Source organism: Centruroides sculpturatus, unplaced genomic scaffold (genome assembly GCF_000671375.1).
Source record: "Centruroides sculpturatus isolate CEXI.00-Female unplaced genomic scaffold, Cexi_2.0 scaffold1578, whole genome shotgun sequence".
In the NCBI taxonomy this organism is placed as follows: Eukaryota; Metazoa; Arthropoda; class Arachnida; order Scorpiones; family Buthidae; genus Centruroides; species Centruroides sculpturatus.
Window position 1 is genome coordinate 136025 of NW_019385767.1, and position 23485 is coordinate 159509.

At 28.7% G+C, this 23485-nt stretch overlaps 1 protein-coding gene across 1 annotated transcript; it reads right to left on the minus strand.

Moving 5' to 3' along the window:
* Nucleotides 1–10413: 10413 nt before the first annotated feature.
* LOC111641928 (adiponectin receptor protein-like) lies at nt 10414–15927 on the minus strand. The gene is made up of 3 exons (XM_023388183.1): nt 13519–15927; nt 13230–13417; nt 10414–10757 (listed from the first exon to the last, which is right to left on the minus strand). The coding sequence occupies exons 1-3, from the start codon at nt 13728–13730 to the stop codon at nt 10414–10416; spliced, it is 744 nt and encodes a 247-aa protein (XP_023243951.1). The 5' UTR covers nt 13731–15927.
* Between the last annotated feature and the right edge of the window lie 7558 nt (nt 15928–23485).

Genomic DNA, 23485 nt, shown 5'->3' on the forward strand with positions numbered 1-23485 from the left:
TTTTTTTTTTTTTATTTTTTGTAAAATGTTAATATAAAATTACTTCCACTTTGAATTTACTCTAGGCACAATTAATGTCGATTTTTATTTTTTTCCCATTGTTATTTGATGATAATGTAAGAAAAACAGTATTAGTTTTTAAAGATACTTTTCTAGTTCTTTAGATTTTTATAATTGCAATTGCTATCAACAAACGAAAAAGAACGTAGGTTGAGACAAGGACGTTGCTAAGATGTCTTCAAAGATGATCCACTTTTAATATTTAATAAGCAAAAAAAAAATTTTTTTTAATACAAAATAGTTAAATCATTAAATCATTTTTATATTTTAAAATCCAATAAACAAAATTTAATGATTTAAATTATTAAAAGCTTATTTTAAAAACTAATTTTGAATTGGTTAGGCTAATTATAATATATATACAGTATATATTTTTTTCACTAGATGATTTACTTTTTTCAGATTTTGGAATAAGAAGAAAATGCTATAATATTTAATACTGAAATTAATACTTAGCTGTAACTTTAATTTATTTCTTACATATTTATATCAGTAATTCTTAACTTCTATCAGTGTTCTGAAATACTACAACAATATGTTTTTGCTGGGGTTAAGAAGATTATGATCCATTTTTTTTTTTTTGAGAGAGAGAAAGAGAATATTACATATTTAAGTTTAGAAAACATGAATTACCCTATATATAGGCCCATTTTCTAGGAATAAATTTAATTCTAATGATGTACGAGTTAAAAGCTTAAAATACTACTTCATATAATTGAATTTTCAGAATATAGGATTAATTGAAATTTATTTTATTTCATCTCTAAAGTGAATTTTGTTTTCTTACACTCTGTAATAATAATAATAATAATTAAATTACACATAAAATATTTAAACCTTTAATTCTTAAATACTACTCTCGTAAGTTCCTTTTATTTTCTAATAAGGATCGTTTCATTTAAGATTTTATAATTATGTTTATTTCAGAGATAGGATTGTATAATGTGACATATCTAGACTCTTCGATTACCAATTATGAAATTTCCAGTTTTGTAATGAGTTAGAATTTACAATTAAAGGATCTTTAGTTATGTATGTTGTCATTTTAATATATTATGTAGGTAAGAGATTTAATGAAACATCAGAATATTTTAGAATAATTTTAATTAAAATAAATCAAAAAGTATTATAAAATGATATACGATTTTATGTAACAAATAAATAAAATTGACTGTCTAAACTGTAGAATCTAAAGAAATATTTTTGAGAAAGGATAGGATTTGTTTAAGTACTAAACGAAAAAAAAAATGAGTATAATCTGTTTCCATGTAGAATGCATAGTGTGGAATAAACATAGGCAATTTATAAAAACAATGTTTTTGAATTTCTTTTGTTAAAAATACGGTTTTAATTAAAGCCATTAGAATTTAGTGGACAGACCTAGAAAAAATAAAGTCTTCTCTATCAATCAGGATTATAAATGTAGTAATTTATCAAATTTTATTCCATTTTATAACACTAAAAGATAGTAAAGATATTATTACGATAGACTTAATTTTTTATAAACTGGACGTATAGGCGGATAATATTATGGAAGATTTCAAATATTTAAATATATACGAATAGTTTTGAGTTTTATATTTGTTGTAAAACTAAGAATAAGAGTATAATATTTCATGTTAAGAATAATTTTCTACTTAAAATCAAGTTTCTAAGTATAGATATGAGCTTAAATTTAAATATAATCAAAAACAAATCGTATATTTATGAATAAGATTTTGTGTTTGAAGACAAGTGCATTAATTTTTTTTTCCCCCTGAGAGAAAACATTTTTATATATCAGACTTTTGCCATATTGTAGCAAAGAAGATTATTGCAATTATTCTAGATATTTAACTTTTAAATCAATAAGCAATTCTGTAAATAATTTTTTAAATGTCAGTTATATTGTATATTTTTAAATATAAATATTCAAAAAATATATAATAATGATTGATATAGATTTTATTTATAGTATGTTCAAGGCATAGCCAAAAATTTTTGCACGTGGGCAACATCCTGGATTTAAAAAGTCAAGAGTTAAATATAGAAAAATTTCGGTTTACGTGCACTAATTCTTACGTCCACGACCTATTTAAACAGTAAATAAAAATTATAAATAAACAATAAAAGTAAAAATTAATGGATAAAAGTTTTTTAAAAGATTTTTATCCTTAAATACGAATATTTTTATTATATTTTTTTATATCAAAATTTCTCTTACAATCCTAATTTAGCGAATTCTCCGGCCTCTTACGTACTTTTTTTTTGGCGAGGAATAACGGAAAACAAATCAAAAAGAATAATATTTTTTTCTATTTGAAATTTTTATTTTTCAGTGTTTTTCAATTTACATGCAAATTCTCATATGTACTCACTATCCTATTGTACTTTCATGTATAAATGAAGTCTATTTTATTAAAGAAAGAAAAAGTCCAGCAACGAGTTGTATAACTTTCCCGGCTGGAAAACCCTAAAGATCAAATTTATGTATAGATAATAGCCTGGAAAGTAAAAGTTAATGAAGATATAATAATTATTTTATTCAATAATACGTAAAATAAAGTTGTTGAAATTAAATTGAATTTAATTTAATGAAATAATTGAATTTTTTTTTTGTTTTTTATGTTAATTTTTTAATAGCTGATTCCATACTTTTTCATTTTCGGCTCTCCGCTCTTCTATGGCACTAAAGGAGTATTTTTATATAAAATATAATAAAGTATATAAAAAGTATATATAAAATATCAATCATAAACACACTTCTAAGTATCTTATTGTGAAGACAATGCTAATTCGCTGGAATGATAACCAAAGTTCTCAATATATCTGTTAAATCATAAAGGCAATGCCTATAGCGCTTTCAGAGGCCTCTCAAATTTGGTGGTATATTTTAGTATTTAAATCATCAAATAGGTAATTATTATAAATATAATTATTCCGGTGTCTGTTAAATTCAGAATGTTCATTTTCGAAGTTAAAATTGATCAAAAACTAAGGTAGGGCCCAGGGTCGGATCTATCAATAAAATTATTATAAATATAATTAATTGCTATAGTTTCTGTAGTTATAATCACTTTAGTAGAGCACGCAACAAAAAACATTGTTTGTATAGGAAAGTATGCGCACAAGTGACGCATTGAGGCACAAACATGAAATAACACATGAAAGGAAAACATAAATTGTTCATTTACAGCATTGTTCACAAGTGCATCTTTACAGAAATGTTTACAATAATTGCTCAAAATTGCATCAAACTTCTTATGGAAACATCTGAAGGCACTCGTTTACAAGAATTCAATCAACTCTGTTGAGGACCTCATTGCTAGAATATCCATTGCAGCTGCACATGTATGAGAAATACCTGGCATCTTTGAAACTGTACTCCAATGACTCTGAGCATGTATTACTGTTGGCAGTTGCAATTACTGCAATTATTGTAAACACTGCTGTAAAGACGCACTTGTCAATGATGCTGTAAGTAAACAATTTCTGTGTTATTTCATGTGTTTGTGCTTCAATGCATCACTTGTGCCATACTTTCCTATACAAAAAATGTTTTTTGTCATATGCTCTACCTCTACCATCCCTTTAAGCTTATCCCACAAGATCTGAATCACCCTGTATATGTTATGGGCAGAGCTAAGATTCCCCCACTACTCAGCAGTATTGGATAAAGTAAGAAATAAAATATAATATTGGGGTTTATCCAGGTAAAGTGTGAAGTACTCACATGCCTTTGGGTAAAGCCTATTCCTTATATTTTATAAGCATTTTGAAAACGCACAGCAGAATTTCACATTATCGGCTGTCAAAAAACAGCTGATGAATATGAAACATACTGCATTAAAAAAGGATTTTGATAAAGTCATGAGGAATTAATTTCTTCAAAGGACACAAACTGCTTCTAGGTAAGTGATGAAAAATACTGCAAGTTGCTACAGTCTTTAAAACATGCAAAAGCATCAGTTTCTAAGACATTTATCGTCATTTGAAAATATTCAATCTGTTTACAGTTGAAGGAATTGAGAACTTGTTGCCTGTTCCTCCAGCTCAACCTAATATAAGATATTTTGTGATGAATGAGATGTCTGTTGTGTTATATGACACACATCTCTCATTTGACATGGTGGTGTACAAACTTAATAAAAAGCATAAATATGTAACACAAGGCAACATTAAGTTGTATTTAAAAATTTGTATATGTCAGAAGAGACAGTTAAAGAGAAAGCTTTATTGAAAATCGTAGATAGAATTATGACAGGTATTATCTATCATAATTCTATCTTATAGAAAATTTCCCTGTAAAATCTGGAAATTTTATTGTTCTTTTCCATTTTTGTTTATTTGTTGTTTCTTTTATATTTTCAAATCCAACCATTAAATATTTTGCTTATAGAACTGATATATGATTTTTAAAGCTTCCTCAGAGTAATCATTTTGCCAGCAAAAAATGTTGCAAACACTACTTTTTCTTGCCATTGTATGAGATTAGAAGGTTGACTTAAAAAATATGTAGCAATTCCAATAAAGAATAAACAACCTGGAATAAATATCCAAGTATTAATCTTCATTTATTTGTAGCAAAATGATTCTAATACTGNTTTAATTAGAAAATATTATTTAACGTTTTTATTTTAAAAATTATGGCATCTTAGGAATAAAATTAAATTCAAAGTGTGTCGCTAATCCAAAAAAGTTGGAAAATACCAGTCTATAATATAAACATAATTAAAAAACACATTCTTGTAATAAAGTTTAACGAACTCTTCTGCTCCAATGTTAATTTTTTGGATAAGATCAATGATAACAATGATGACCTTACTTTAAGATTGGAGCAGAAGAGTTCCTTGGGGCTACATTTTCTAGACATTGGTATTAAATTCAAAAAAGGCCATCTGTCCACTAGCGTTTTTATTAAACCATCCCACAGCCCATCGTATATTCCCTCCCAATCCAAGGATCCGTATAAGCAGTGGTGATATTCAGTGGGTTCGCACAGGTTCGGCCGAACCTGTTGTTAACATTTTCAAAGTTTTCCGAACCTTGTTAAACACATGTACAGTAACATTTTTCAGTGGTTTTGTTTCTTTTAAAAAATATATTAAAATATACGTATTATACTTTGTAACACTACTAAACAAGAGCCTTATACCCTGTTCGGCTTGGTGCAACTTCCCTCGACCATTTCAATCTCGACTGAAACGAGGTTCAATTGTGATAGACTCAAACAGTTCTTGAAACTAGATCCGTCATAAGAGAGATCCCACAATCCCACGCACGCGAGAAAATACAAGATGGCTGCGGAACACGCGTCAGGCGAAATAAAAAAGATATTGTATTTTGAGAGACGATGACATCTATTATTAGATATATCGCAAGAAAAAGTATTGTATTTATTTCTAACCAAAACTTCCATTTTGTTTGTCGGTGTTCGTGACTTACCACGTAGTTATGTCAGTTTTATCATTGCGTGTAATATATATCTTTTTTATTTATATGGATATCTTAAGGTCAGTTTTTGCGCTAATGTTGCTAATGCACCATTTAAGTGAAAAAAAATTGTTAAGGAAAAATTTTCTGTTAGCAAACCCTTTGTTAAATATTTTGAATATCACCACTGCGTATAAGTATAAAATTGCAGCTTTCAGAGCTTTAATAAGAAGGGAGTTTTTGTATTGTGAAACAGTACAAGACAGAAGTAAAGAAATGAGTGTGGCCAAGACCCTAGGTTACAGAAAAAGTTCAATTCTGGGAATGGTTAGGAAGTATGAAGCAAACAAAAAGAAAGGGTCTTTTAAAAATGCTCCCACTGGAATCGTAAAATTTACATATAATGAAGGTATGAATAGCGTTATGAAAGAGATTGCTCACAGAAAAGGTTCGAGAATGCTTATAAAAAGGGCCCCTAATTTATATAAAATCCTCAGAAATGATAAGGATGCTATAATGTCAGAGGAGAAAGCATGGTTTTATAGAATTCCTTATGAGAATATGCAATTGGGCGTCAAAAAAGACTANTTGATTATAGTATAATAATAGCCCAATTAATTACTGCAATAGTTTGTAGTAGTATCAATACATGAGGCTTTGGGATGTATATATATATATACCATGCCAGGTAAAATGATAACTGGCCAAGTGACATGTGGGAGGAGTGCATAGGCTGTGAGCGTTGACGATGTCCCCAGTAACCATTGGATGAAAGCATTGAAATTGAATAAAACTTTATTGGTGCTAATGTAATGATGTTAATAAGTGAATACAGTATCACAGCAAAGCGATGATTTTCCTGTGAAACTATGATTCAATTTAACAGAGCTTTCGATATCTTTTAGGATCTCTTCTTGTCTTAATACATACAATGATACAGTCAGGCATAGAGGCATACAAACACTGTATGCTATCCTGCAACAGATTTGTCAACAGATATTAAGAATACTCAATAGGTAACAGACCTGGAGACCATCAGGTCAAAAAGTGTGGCAATGTGACAAAGACATTCCAGGAAGACCCTAGCTGTATGTGGCTCAGAATTATCTTGTTGGAAAGTGCTGTTTGTAGTCCAGCAGGCAATACAAGAAAGCATAAGATTTCACTGTGCCACTACTAAGTGACTAATTGTCATTCAAAATAACTCCTTAGATCAGCATGCCAACAGTGAGAGCACTGTACAGCTCAACAGTAAAGGTGAGATTGGAGCACTTCACAGTGATTTCCACACTTTAACACAGTGATCATCTGTTTCCAAACAGAATCCGGATTCAGTTGGAACTGGATATGCTGCCAGTCCACAGCAATTCACATTTCTCTGTCATGACACCAAAGCTGACAATGTTGGGGTACTAATGGCAGGAAATGTAGTGATTGCTTGCCAAGCATGCAAATTTGTTTCTGCTAGTTGCTTGCCAATAGTATGGAAGAAGAAAGGGTTCTGTAGCAAGGCTTCCACCTGTTTCTGAATGGCAGAAAGATACCAGTTACACTTCTAAAATGTATAAAATACAGTGGTACCTTGGTATGGGTACCACTGTATTGTGGTACCGTGTGCTTTAGAATACGTCCAATTCGGAATACGTCCTGTTTGGATGAAACAAATTTTGCTTGGTATATGACTTTTGTTTGATATACAACTTAATTCAATTATACGCACCATCTATGAACAAATAGCACTATCAGTGTACTAGACCAGACTAGACGTTCACGGTGCAACGGTTTATAACTTTGTTAAATTTCTTTTGATTTTAATTTGTAAGTAAAATTTTATTATTTTAATTAATCATGAATTGCAAGAAGGCAAATGAAAAGCAACAGAAAACTAAAAAAATGACTAGAATCACAATGAAACTGATAAAAGAGATTGTTGAGAAATATGAAGGTGGCATGCGTGTTTGAGATTTTAACTGTTGCATACTGTATTCCGAGAACAACAATATCAACAATCGTGAAAAATAAAGACATTATTAAATCTGCTAACGTTGCGAAAGGGGTTAAATCAATTTCTAAACAGAGATCGAAGACATTAGATCAAGTTGAGAAATTGCTTTTGCTTTGGATAACTGAAAAACAGTGTGCCGGCGACAGCGTATCGGAAGAAATTATTTGCGAGAAAGTTGAAAGGATACATGCTGATCTCATGAAAAATCAAGCAGAAACTAGCGAGGAAAGCGAGGTGTTTAAAGCCAGCCATTTTTTTTTTACATGAGAACGGATTAATCATTTTTACATTACTTCTTATGGAAAAGGTTGGTTTGATATACGTCCTATTCGGTATAAGTCCAAACACCAGGAACGGATTAAGGTCGTATACCGAGGTTCCACTGTATTTACATTGGGCTAAGAAAATCGAATTATAAATCTCTAAAACCTGCCGTCTTTGTGTTAATAACGAGTTAATATAGTTCATTAAAAGAAACGCATTCATGTTTCTTTTAAATTCTAATAAATCTTTAGTGCTTTTTATACTCTTTGACTATTCCATGGCACATTTCTTACAAAACAGTCCTCTATTCACATCTAATACTTTTTCATTTTTAGCATCTATACATTCTATGCGAGTAGCTTTATTCAAATTTATCAAGATTCACTACTAAACCTGATTCTTGTTTTGTTTTAATCATTTTTTTAATTGTTCTAATAGTTGATTTGTTTAGATTCAAATCCTTTGTAATGACTAATAATTTCTCACTACATTACAATTTATCCAAAATTTTGGTTTAGTATGGCAACGCAATACGTGGACGATCTACCAACGGGAAAGAGCTTTCCGAAGAACTTTATATGGGAAACTGCTCTCAGTTAGGTGTTAGACACTTGAAGAAAATCTAGAAAATTCCACATGGCAAGCTAGTTCGTATGGCATGAACACATGACATCCCACCAATGTTTAGTGATTTTATCCACTCGGCCAATGGTGAACTTTCATGTTTGTTTCTTTCTGATGTATTAATTTTCTCATTAACTTCGACTTTTTCTCCGACTTCATAGACATGGCTTGATGTAAAATATTTTTAAAATAAATTTGACCAGTATTTGAGTCTGTCCTTCAGGTTTCTTAATTAACTATTCAAACATCTATATTTGCATGATTCAAATTAATTATTGTATGAGACTGTTAGAAGATTTAATGGAAAAATGAGCAAAATCGGTTGGAATTAGTGCACTGTACATCGTTAAATAATAGTTACAAATAATGCTATATTGACTACTTGCTTATATTTGAATTTAATTTACTATAACAAATTATTTTAATATTCTTTCTTTCTCCTTTACATCTTAAAAAGTAATTTGAGTTCATAATATTTAATATATAATAAATAATAATTTGTTTTTATAATTATAAATCACCAGTAATTATTAAACAATTATTAACAAAACCTTGTTTAAATTATAAAACGAACTGTACATTCAATAAGGGGAATTAGATATACCATATTTACTTGAGTAATAAGCGTTCTCCAGTAATCAATCCACACACTTCATTTTTTTTATGATATTAGTTTAAAAATAATAAAAAACTCAACAAATTTAATTTATTATATATTTAACAAACTTTTCTACAAGTAATTTACAGTTGTAACACAATAGCAGCTTTCATTCTCACTGTTTTGTAGACTTCAATATGGTGGTGCTAAGTGTATAAGATAAAAACACCGTAAAAAAAAAATTATTTGTACACACAGTATCTTATAAAGATAAATTATTGGCAATAGTAATAATGTATTTTATAATGAATTAACTTACCACTAAATGAAAGTAAAACTTCTTTACATTGTTTAATTGGAGTCGAAAGTGGAAAAACTGCTCACAGACCAATAGCTTAAACTAAGAAGTATAAAGATTAAAGATATTTACTGTCAGTCTCAGTTGTATATTTAACTTTACTTATCCTCATTTTCATGAAATTAGTTGCACAGAATCATTTAATTATGATACTGCTTGTAACTGCTTGCTATTAACTGTAGATGATCATTGTATTAAGCTATGGGTACGTTTGTAAAGTCGAACAAGTTAAATGAGAATGACATCATTGTTATTCTTATTTTGTTAGACTTTTCAAACGATTCGTTTATAATTAAATGGATGTTTCTAAAATTGAAGATACGAATGTTGCTAGCACAGCCTTATCCGAAATATTTTTCTTAGATTGCTTCGGGTGGACAGTTATTTCAATCATTTCACCTTTTAATTCACAATTTAAACACTCGAGTAGATTTAGAAACACCGATATTGTCGGGCACCATTTTCTTAATGAAGTAAACTAACTCTTACCTTTGTGAGCTTCGTTAGAGTTTCGTTTGAAATGTCATCACCTCAGATCATGTGCACTGAGTGAGACTACTACTTTTCGAGCAATTTGTTACTAATGTGTTTAACTCATTTGACTTTACAAACATACCCTAAGTCATCCAATTGATAAGTGAAATTTATTACTAGCAAATTAAACAAAATGCTTTATTAACTGGAATCATCCGGGACTTTGTGGGTTGACTCAGCAAATTTATTTAAAATAAACTGTACTCTGACTTTTTGTCATGATTTCTGGAAAAAATGTGGATGGATTACTTGAGTAAATACAGTATTTTTTAATATATCTAGTTCACTTTATAGAGGTTGTTTAACAATTACTAGCAAATGTTTTTGATTCTTCTTTGTTTCAGAATGTTGTTTCAAAAAGTTGCCATTTTAACATATTTACTGTTCCAAATAGAATATGGTTCAGAACAAACTGCATGTGGTCTTTTCAAAAACATTCTAAATCAATTTTGTTTAAAATATTTCTTTTACTTTATTACCATATATTATCCAATAATTAAAATTTTTTTTATTGAAAAATATACTTAAATCATATTCCATTATTTGAAAAATAAGAATTCAAAACAACTTACTAGTTAAGAATATTGTTATGAATTTAGAATGTTTAACAGTGAGTTGAATATTTTTTAGATTTATAATTGTAAAAACATGGAGTTGATATATAATGAGACTTTTAGATTTATTTTCAATAGACACATTAATACGTACCCAAATATCACATTTACCGGGAAAGAATCTTTCTGGAATACGAAGAGCATAAAAGAATGCACCAGCTATATACAATGCTCCCATCAAACAAAGCCATCCGAAAGAAGCTTGATAAACAGCTCTGATCCATCCTTCGGCAATTAAGTAGTGTAGAGCAGGAATAACGCCACTAAGACCAAATCCCATAAAAACTCCTAAATTTACAGGTTTTTAAACACAATTTTAGAATAATTTTTATGATATATTTAAGATATTTATAAGTTATTTAAACTAATTAATATTTCTATAAAACACCAATAACATTTCAATTTATTATTTATAGAATATATTTTACAGTTATAGAAGATCTATTTATGCTTGAAGTTTACATAATTAAAATTATTAATAAACAAGAAGATTTTATATTATATTAGTTCCATTATTAGGCCATTTCTAGAAACATAAAAAAACATTAATGCTTCTAAATGAATTATTGTGAGGTCTTGGATGAAATTTGAAATTATGTGCTAGAATGTTAATGAGTGCCCGATGGGCAGTTAAACTCCCATCTTTCAAATGAAAAAAATGATATAAGTTAAACAACAATACAGCAAAATGATTTATTTAATTATATAATGTCTCATGGAGACAATTATAAATTCTTGATGTCAAAAAGGTAAACACAAAAGGCTAGAGTTACAAGAAAGGGTTTCAAAGTTTGGTAAATACTATCCAATCATTATAATCAGGAGAAGTCTAGAATTGTCACCTGGAGACAAGAATAAACCAATTGGAACGTGATGAGGAATATTGTTGATTAATTGGAATGTGAGATCATGGAGAGAACCCTTTAAAAACTTGTGTCTCGAGAACATGAAGTTCTTTCTCTAAGAATCGTTGTTCTTCCTCTAGGATTCAAGTTCCTTTCTCAAGGATTTAAACTGTACAAAAGTTCTCATACCGTAATCTGTCCTCTCTAGCTGACTAGTGTCTCAAAGGTTATGCTCTAGTCATGTCAAAATGTTAAGTTACCTATACTATGCTTTCCGAGCAGCCAACTGTTGGATGTACAGTACATTTCAGCTGACCCAAAGTTCCCATCTGATCTGAGATTTAACTGGACAAAGAAAGTCCCGGGGCTATTGATAATATTAAAAATCATTAAAAAAATTATATTATATTGTACAAAGATAAATAAAACTATTTTAGTTGTATTGCTTTCTGATTCAAAATTATTATATATAATGTCAAGATATATATACCAAGGCAAGCTAAAGTTGACTGAGAGCTATAGAGAACAATTGATATTTATAATAAATTAATAAGATCTGACTGTAAATTCTGTGGGTAAGTCATCCATCACTGAAGTCTGAAAGACCTGGGACCAACTGGAAGATGAGAGGCAAGAGCTGACCCATTCGATACCCAGTCCATCTCAAGATGGTTGCAGATTCTTTGACTGGGTCCTGCCACATGATGCAGAATTCCAACAGGATAGGTACTTCATCTGTTGAAGACTTGGTTACTGCCAACACTTATAAAAAATCCAGATAGTCATAACCTAAATTTGTTCTCAGACTGCCAGAGCAGTTGAAGTTAGCTGCCATGGCCATCTGGTCGACAGTAAGATTTGATGATGTTGCACGTTATCAGAATTTTAACAATTTTGCTAATTTTAAATTATTCACAAATAATACATAAAATAGCTATATTTTAATTTGTAAATCAATAAAAATTATATCAAAAATATTAAATACAATAAAACCTGATGATTACAATTATAGAGTTTTCCATTTTATAGAGGCTTATGTTTTTACTAACGAAGAAAAAGAGAAAAAGTTGATAAAATGTTACAATTCATTTAGAACTGCCTTTCCTTGAAAGTATCATCTAACTTATCTTTTCTTTCAATGTAAGTGCTTTGCAATGTAACACATAGAAAAAACATAAAATGTTATATGATACACAAAAAAAATGTCAGTGTAAAACCCTCTATTTACAGACTATGTTTTCACTAACCTTTCCTTGAAGAAGTACCACTTGCTAGTCAACACTTAATTCATTAACTATCATCATATTAGACTAACATAGAAGTTTTTAATTTTTATTTAAAAATTACTTTTATATTGTCTATAAAAATAATTATTCTTAGAAATTAAATTTGCTATTCCTATGTCAGGAATATGATACAAAATTTTGGTTAGTTCTATGAATTTTGTGATGTTTTTCTTCTTAAAATAGGGTATTTTGTTATAATTACTTCTGGAAAATGAGTTAGTTCTTCAAGAGAATTGGAGAGAAATAGTGTTTTTTTGTCATAGCTACTTACCAGATAATGAAAGTGTAATCATAACAAATAAAAAATGATGGACTGTTATTCAGACTCACAATTTACAGAAATTTTTACGATTTAGAATTTAGCTGCGGTTCTACCAAAAATAAAAAAAGAAAATTCCATTTTATTCCAGTTGTTATGCAATTGTTTACATTTTTTGCATTGAACGTTACATTGCATTCTGTCTTATAAAGGTAATTTATGCGGCAAATCATTCTATTCTGAGAATTGTTATTTGTTTACGAAGGTTGTTTTGTACAGTTTATTTTAGACAGGTTTTACTTACATCAATATAAATTCTGATATGATTAATAGTTATATGTTTTTGGTAATATACATTCTGAAACATTACCTGCTCTTAAAGTACGAAAACGTGGTTCACTAAATTTATCCCACAACGAGACAACAATAGCAGCTGCACCCAATACAATGACTAGCATTAAGTAAATCACTTTTGGTTGAAAATCACAATAAAATCCATAATATAACCACGGAACAAAGGAACCAATGATGAGAAGGGCAATTCCACAATAATCGAGTCTGTAGGGAAAATTTAAAAAAATATATATATAAATTAACATATTTTATATCGGATATTAAAAATAATAAATTATAATTTAATTATATTTAAATATATATACTTGCTAAAAAGTTTTCCAACTTTTTCTGAATGGCAATGGACCGTATGAAAAGTAAAAGACATGCCGAGGCAAGCAATTGCACCAGCAAAAAATGTTGCAAACACTACTTTTTCTTGCCATTGTATGAGATTAGAAGGTTGACTTAAAAAATATGTAGCAATTCCAATAAAGAATAAACAACCTGGAATAAATATCCAAGTATTAATCTTCATTTATTTGTAGCAAAATGATTCTAATACTGATGATTGATTCTAATAGTGACCACTTTAGTTGATTTAGTCAGTATCAGAATCAATATTTTCTGATTTTTATTAAACAAAATCAGAAAGAATTACATAATGCATTAGATAAAAGCACTGATTGTCTATTTATAGTGGCTGAAAAAAGGGAAAAGATAAACCAATGTGATTGTATTTTTTTGTGGCTTATTAATCCAAATATCATTAAGAAATTTAGATGCAAAATTCCAATTACAATACATATATTAAAAGCATAAACTTAAACAGAAGTACTGAAAAAATTTAATGAAAGAAAAATTTTATCTTCAGTTCAAAGAACATAAAAAAATCACCAAATTCCTACACTTAAAATGCAGTAAAAGTACTCTAATCCAGCATGCATGGGACTGCCATGAAACTGAATTATTAAAACTTACAGATTACTTCTAGATTTTTTCTAAATTTGCTTATGTACACACACTAAATGGTTCAAAAAATTACATTTTATACTGTAAGCTACTGTGCTTTCTTTCATTTATTTTTGTACATCCTTCCAGTTGCTGTAATAACAGCAACTGGAAGGATGCAAACAAACTTGTTACACACGAAATCCATTTATCTTTATTCTGTATATATGAAAATTTGATTTTTTTACCACCAAATTCAAACTCTATAATTTTTTAATGATCATTTCCAGAACTGCCCTCATGACAAACACTTGCACACTTCAACAACCTAAAATCACCACCCAGAGCATTGACAAATCTTAAGAGTGTATTGGTTTACAGAATATTACAGAGTGCTGGATTAGATGACTTTTACTATACAAGAAATTCTAATAATACAGGAGCGACCAACTTAAACAATATTCAATTTATATAAACTCAGTATAAAAATTTTACTTGTATTAATAAAATTATTATAAATATAATTAATTGCTATAGTTTCTGTAGTTATAATCACTTTAGTAGAGCACGCAACAAAAAACATTGTTTGTATAGGAAAGTATGCGCACAAGTGACGCATTGAGGCACAAACATGAAATAACACATGAAAGGAAAACATAAATTGTTCATTTACAGCATTGTTCACAAGTGCATCTTTACAGAAATGTTTACAATAATTGCTCAAAATTGCATCAAACTTCTTATGGAAACATCTGAAGGCACTCGTTTACAAGAATTCAATCAACTCTGTTGAGGACCTCATTGCTAGAATATCCATTGCAGCTGCACATGTATGAGAAATACCTGGCATCTTTGAAACTGTACTCCAATGACTCTGAGCATGTATTACTGTTGGCAGTTGCAATTACTGCAATTATTGTAAACACTGCTGTAAAGACGCACTTGTCAATGATGCTGTAAGTAAACAATTTCTGTGTTATTTCATGTGTTTGTGCTTCAATGCATCACTTGTGCCATACTTTCCTATACAAAAAATGTTTTTTGTCATATGCTCTACCTCTACCATCCCTTTAAGCTTATCCCACAAGATCTGAATCACCCTGTATATGTTATGGGCAGAGCTAAGATTCCCCCACTACTCAGCAGTATTGGATAAAGTAAGAAATAAAATATAATATTGGGGTTTATCCAGGTAAAGTGTGAAGTACTCACATGCCTTTGGGTAAAGCCTATTCCTTATATTTTATAAGCATTTTGAAAACGCACAGCAGAATTTCACATTATCGGCTGTCAAAAAACAGCTGATGAATATGAAACATACTGCATTAAAAAAGGATTTTGATAAAGTCATGAGGAATTAATTTCTTCAAAGGACACAAACTGCTTCTAGGTAAGTGATGAAAAATACTGCAAGTTGCTACAGTCTTTAAAACATGCAAAAGCATCAGTTTCTAAGACATTTATCGTCATTTGAAAATATTCAATCTGTTTACAGTTGAAGGAATTGAGAACTTGTTGCCTGTTCCTCCAGCTCAACCTAATATAAGATATTTTGTGATGAATGAGATGTCTGTTGTGTTATATGACACACATCTCTCATTTGACATGGTGGTGTACAAACTTAATAAAAAGCATAAATATGTAACACAAGGCAACATTAAGTTGTATTTAAAAATTTGTATATGTCAGAAGAGACAGTTAAAGAGAAAGCTTTATTGAAAATCGTAGATAGAATTATGACAGGTATTATCTATCATAATTCTATCTTATAGAAAATTTCCCTGTAAAATCTGGAAATTTTATTGTTCTTTTCCATTTTTGTTTATTTGTTGTTTCTTTTATATTTTCAAATCCAACCATTAAATATTTTGCTTATAGAACTGATATATGATTTTTAAAGCTTCCTCAGAGTAATCATTTTGCCAAATTTTATTCATATATATATATATAAACATCTCAAAAAAAAAAAAAAAATATATATATATACTGATTGAAAAATCAAATTATTACATTATAAAATCCTGTAAACTTAATATTGTAATATAGGATTTTATGATGATAGCATCCTGAACAAAACTTTACTTCCCTTACCACAGACTAATCATGAATACCTTTTATATGAATCATAAAGGTATTAGAATTTATAATAAAAATAACATTGATATTTTAAATTTATAATTTACTTTTTATATTTTAGTGTTAAAAATGCTTTAGTTATTTTGATACATTCTTCTTTTGTAGATAATGTCTTTGTTCCTAATTCCTGGAATTACTATCTATAATATCTATTTAGTTGTTTTCCTTTATAAATTTTCATACATGAATGAGTTTTTAAAATATACACTCATATATGTATACATATATATTTTTTATTTTGTTTAACCTTCTATTTGAAATTTAACTATTCTTTTGAAAGAAAAATATATTATAGTTGAAAATGTTAAATTTTAAAAATATGTCCCAAATTTTGAACTAAATAAATGTAGTTTTTTAACTTATAAATTTTTATATATTTGTTTCTTTATAATTTATTGGAATTAAATGTTAATGCAGTCTAATTATAAGGATTATCTTATTTTTATTACATATTTAGTATTACACAAATAGTGTTTTAAAAATATTTGAAATTATTTAACTAATAAAACATTTCATTAATTTTAATGAAAAAGTACTGGTAGAATAATAAATTTTGAAGTACAGTATATATTTATGTAAGAAGCAGTTACATTTATATTAAACTTTATAAAATTAAAACATGATAATAGAGAGTATTGCAGACATAAGATATTTTATCAAATAAAATTTCTTTTATAATCTGAAAAATATTAACTTGCAAAGTTAAAACAAAAATATTCTATGTAAAGGTTTAACTAATTAAAATTTATTTATTTGGACCATCTTTAAATGATTATTTTAATATCTCTGTGAAAATAATTACTATAATATCTCAATAAAGAAGCAGTAGTATATTTTATGAAAAGATGTAGTATTTCAGTTGAAACAAATTGAGGAAAGTTTTGAAATGTTATTCTGTTCCAATTAACAAAAGAATTTGCTGTTCAAAGATTTTTTGTCAGATATATTTCAAGAATTCTTTTGTTATTTATCAATTCTTCTTTGCACATTATATTGAATAGTGACAAATGGTTTATTTTAACTTTGACTTTAGTATATGTATTTTTATTTATATGTAATTTATATTGAATGCTTACAAAAGCTTTCTTTTTATAGAGAATGAAATATTTAGAAAGATAAGCTGTAAGGTTTCTNTGCTACGGTTTATAACTTTGTTAAATTTCTTCTGATTTTAATTTGTAAGTAAAATTTTATTATTTTAATTAATCATGAATTGCAAGAAGGCAAATGAAAAGCAACAGAAAACTAAAAAAATGACTAGAATCACAATGAAACTGATAAAAGAGATTGTTGAGAAATATGAAGGTGGCATGCGTGTTTGAGATTTTAACTGTTGCATACTGTATTCCGAGAACAACAATATCAACAATCGTGAAAAATAAAGACATTATTAAATCTGCTAACGTTGCGAAAAGGGTTAAATCAATTTCTAAACAGAGATCGAAGACATTAGATCATGTTGAGAAATTGCTTTTGCTTTTGATAACTGAAAAACAATGTGCTGGAGACAGCATATCAGAAGCAATTATTTGTGAGAAAGCTAAAAAGATACATGCTGATCTTGTGAAAAATCAAGCAGGAACTAGCCAGGAAAGCGAGGTGTTTAAAGCCAACCATTTTTTTTACATGAGAACAGATTAATAATTTTTACATTACTTCTTATGGGAAAGATTGGTTTGGTATATGTCCAATTCGGTATAAGTCCAAACATCAGGAATGGATTAAGGTCGTATACCGAGGTTACACTGTATATAAAGTCCCTGAAAAAATTATAGTAGCTATTATGGACTTTGATTAAAAAATTTTTAATTGTTTAGATACAAACTTCCTTTAAATTGAAAAAATTGCTGATTTAAAGTTATGTTTGGCAGCTATTAAATTTTTCAGTACTCCCTAGAAGTGCATTGTATACTACCCCAAGTACAGTACATATATTACAGATCAGGAAATGCTATCTAACAAGTATAATAATATCTGGAAGTAACGATTAGTCAAAAGTTCGGATAGTCTAATTTGTAACATAACTGCAAAGTTACAGATTCAATTCTTGCTTCAGGTCAATATTTTCTTCCAGAAAATTTTAAATTAGTACTTACTTTAGTAAGTACGATATTGTTCAAAATACCAGTATTCGGATTAGAAGATTTGTAAAATTCTAAATTATTAAATTAATTCTAAGATTAATGTAGAGTATTTAACATTTTCTTGGTACTTGTAAGAATTAGTTATGGAACTCCCTACAAATACTAAAATACACAGACACTCAAGTCCTTTATATAAAACAGCATAAATATTTGTACATAACCTACACTCATCCTTCCATATCATCTGTAGATTACTTATGCTATGTAAATAGTTGTTATAATGTATTTTTTTAGATAATAATGACAAGAAAAAGTCTGCAGATGTAATCATTGTAGGTCTAACTACATAGTATATATCAGCAACAATATAACATTTGTTTCTTTCTTTCAATATAACTTTCTTTGAACACTTACATATTGCCTTTGTTTAACAACTCAAAAGAGAAACACGGAATATTTAAAATACAAGCAAATTCAAGTTTTGCTTTTCAGAACTTTCTGGAATTTGTTTTTCTTTAGAAAATTTTTGATCTATTGTTAGTTGAATCAGTAGATGAGAAACCCACAGATATGGAGGGCCAACTGTAATCATAAATATTAGTACAAGATGTCAGCCTAACTGCTTATCTTAAGACCAAATTATTTAGTTTAATTATTTTATCAATAACAGTGTTAGTTTAGGTCCTTGGTTCGTATCTATAAATCTGAAATTAGTTAAAAAATTAACTTTACTATAATCTTTTCAAAGCAGATAAAGTGAAAATTTACAAGTCTCTAATTAAAAAATAATTTTTTAAATTAAATACTTGTAATTAATTATAATTTTTATGTTTTTCTAATATATTATCTTTACACAAATTTAGGATAATCAAATGAAAAGCTTATTGTAAATTTTTTCTCATTTAATTTTTCTGAAACTGTTTTTGAGTAAGCTTGGGTGATGCCGGTAAGAAATTTCAAATCTCATCCCTCAAGTTCATAATAAATAAATATTCAAAATTTTAGTGTTTCTTGTGTCATGTAGGAGATAATAGCAAGAACAACTGGTACATGGCATTACAAAGTTTACTCTTTACATATAAATTTTTCATTTATCACCTAATATAAAAATTTAAAAGATAATTTATACAAACTTTTAAAGTAGTTAGTTTAATTTTTATGCATTTATATTTTTTATTTTCATTATTTTATGTTTATTTTGTACATTTCATTCTGCTTATTTATATAAACTTATTTCACATCAATTATATTTTATCTGTGGTCATTTATACAAAACTAGCAAAGAATGCTCAGCGTTGCCTGGGAACTCGGGGAGGGGATAGAATTGTTCTCGTCATAAGGCAGTGTATGTTACACACAGGATGGAAGAGAGTAACTATGCAAAATTTGGTGCGAAATCAGTCAAAGATTTGGCAATTTGCGGGAAATGAGATTGGAGAGAAATGTGGTCCACGTTTTAAAGTAGTGTATATTTTTGGAAGATCATAGAGAGTAACTGTTCAAAATTTGTCCAGATCGCACAAAAGGTTTGGGAGTTTGGAAGTAGAGGATGAAATCAGAGAGGAGTGAGGAATTGCTAATAACTGTGCTGTTTATGTAAAACAGACAAACAAAAATTTTCAGACCTATTCTGCATTTTATGATAGTTCATGTTTCCCATAGGGTACTAGAGAGACATTTGCATCCTGGTTTAGAGTAGATGTATTTCTCGACAATTGTGACTCTTTTAGGCATTTTATCATCAATAAGGCTTACTCACACACGTAGACTAATTCCATTTTTAAATGGTAACAGTAGGATTAATACTAAAAGAATAAACGCATAAAAATACTATAGGCCTAATTCAATTGCCTTTATGTCCTTATATTATACTATTTTATTATATTATTGTCAACTAAGGACTTATCATATTAATAGGACTATAAATATGATAAGTCCTTAGTTGACAATAATATAATAAAATAGTAATACTATAGGCCTACTTACAAAAGTTTAGTTTCATCCAAGGGAAGTAAATTCGCTCCTTATAGTTATATCTGATATCATAAGAGTAATATTATAAGAAACTAACGACCATGACAACATAATACACAACTATCTGGACTGTAAGAATCAAAATTGAAACCAAAAATAATAAGATAATAAGCCTAAAAAGTAAAAAACCAACCAGGTGGCAAAGGGCTTGAATGGAGCAGATGGTGTGAGAGAAATACTGTGGTAAAAACATACTTTTTATGCATTTTCCTTTTTTAATAGTCTATAATATGTAGTCTATGTCTATCTGGAAGAAATAAGCTTTCTGATAGAGAAAGAATTTTAAAAATTGGTTTGGTAGATTCTAAGAGTATCTCTAACAAACAAACAAACAAACATTCTCACTTTATATATTAGTAATAGAGTATCTTAGTTAAAAGATTTTAATAAAAAAAAANTGCTATTCCTATGTCAGGAATATGATACAAAATTTTGGTTAGTTCTATGAATTTTGTGATGTTTTTCTTCTTAAAATAGGGTATTTTGTTATAATTACTTCTGGAAAATGAGTTAGTTCTTCAAGAGAATTGGAGAGAAATAGTGTTTTTTTGTCATAGCTACTTACCAGATAATGAAAGTGTAATCATAACAAATAAAAAATGATGGACTGTTATTCAGACTCACAATTTACAGAAATTTTTACGATTTAGAATTTAGCTGCGGTTCTACCAAAAATAAAAAAAGAAAATTCCATTTTATTCCAGTTGTTATGCAATTGTTTACATTTTTTGCATTGAACGTTACATTGCATTCTGTCTTATAAAGGTAATTTATGCGGCAAATCATTCTATTCTGAGAATTGTTATTTGTTTACGAAGGTTGTTTTGTACAGTTTATTTTAGACAGGTTTTACTTACATCAATATAAATTCTGATATGATTAATAGTTATATGTTTTTGGTAATATACATTCTGAAACATTACCTGCTCTTAAAGTACGAAAACGTGGTTCACTAAATTTATCCCACAACGAGACAACAATAGCAGCTGCACCCAATACAATGACTAGCATTAAGTAAATCACTTTTGGTTGAAAATCACAATAAAATCCATAATATAACCACGGAACAAAGGAACCAATGATGAGAAGGGCAATTCCACAATAATCGAGTCTGTAGGGAAAATTTAAAAAAATATATATATAAATTAACATATTTTATATCGGATATTAAAAATAATAAATTATAATTTAATTATATTTAAATATATATACTTGCTAAAAAGTTTTCCAACTTTTTCTGAATGGCAATGGACCGTATGAAAAGTAAAAGACATGCCGAGGCAAGCAATTGCACCAGCAAAAAATGTTGCAAACACTACTTTTTCTTGCCATTGTATGAGATTAGAAGGTTGACTTAAAAAATATGTAGCAATTCCAATAAAGAATAAACAACCTGGAATAAATATCCAAGTATTAATCTTCATTTATTTGTAGCAAAATGATTCTAATACTGATGATTGATTCTAATAGTGACCACTTTAGTTGATTTAGTCAGTATCAGAATCAATATTTTCTGATTTTTATTAAACAAAATCAGAAAGAATTACATAATGCATTAGATAAAAGCACTGATTGTCTATTTATAGTGGCTGAAAAAAGGGAAAAGATAAACCAATGTGATTGTATTTTTTTGTGGCTTATTAATCCAAATATCATTAAGAAATTTAGATGCAAAATTCCAATTACAATACATATATTAAAAGCATAAACTTAAACAGAAGTACTGAAAAAATTTAATGAAAGAAAAATTTTATCTTCAGTTCAAAGAACATAAAAAAATCACCAAATTCCTACACTTAAAATGCAGTAAAAGTACTCTAATCCAGCATGCATGGGACTGCCATGAAACTGAATTATTAAAACTTACAGATTACTTCTAGATTTTTTCTAAATTTGCTTATGTACACACACTAAATGGTTCAAAAAATTACATTTTATACTGTAAGCTACTGTGCTTTCTTTCATTTATTTTTGTACATCCTTCCAGTTGCTGTAATAACAGCAACTGGAAGGATGCAAACAAACTTGTTACACACGAAATCCATTTATCTTTATTCTGTATATATGAAAATTTGATTTTTTTACCACCAAATTCAAACTCTATAATTTTTTAATGATCATTTCCAGAACTGCCCTCATGACAAACACTTGCACACTTCAACAACCTAAAATCACCACCCAGAGCATTGACAAATCTTAAGAGTGTATTGGTTTACAGAATATTACAGAGTGCTGGATTAGATGACTTTTACTATACAAGAAATTCTAATAATACAGGAGCGACCAACTTAAACAATATTCAATTTATATAAACTCAGTATAAAAATTTTACTTGTATTAATAAAATTATTATAAATATAATTAATTGCTATAGTTTCTGTAGTTATAATCACTTTAGTAGAGCACGCAACAAAAAACATTGTTTGTATAGGAAAGTATGCGCACAAGTGACGCATTGAGGCACAAACATGAAATAACACATGAAAGGAAAACATAAATTGTTCATTTACAGCATTGTTCACAAGTGCATCTTTACAGAAATGTTTACAATAATTGCTCAAAATTGCATCAAACTTCTTATGGAAACATCTGAAGGCACTCGTTTACAAGAATTCAATCAACTCTGTTGAGGACCTCATTGCTAGAATATCCATTGCAGCTGCACATGTATGAGAAATACCTGGCATCTTTGAAACTGTACTCCAATGACTCTGAGCATGTATTACTGTTGGCAGTTGCAATTACTGCAATTATTGTAAACACTGCTGTAAAGACGCACTTGTCAATGATGCTGTAAGTAAACAATTTCTGTGTTATTTCATGTGTTTGTGCTTCAATGCATCACTTGTGCCATACTTTCCTATACAAAAAATGTTTTTTGTCATATGCTCTACCTCTACCATCCCTTTAAGCTTATCCCACAAGATCTGAATCACCCTGTATATGTTATGGGCAGAGCTAAGATTCCCCCACTACTCAGCAGTATTGGATAAAGTAAGAAATAAAATATAATATTGGGGTTTATCCAGGTAAAGTGTGAAGTACTCACATGCCTTTGGGTAAAGCCTATTCCTTATATTTTATAAGC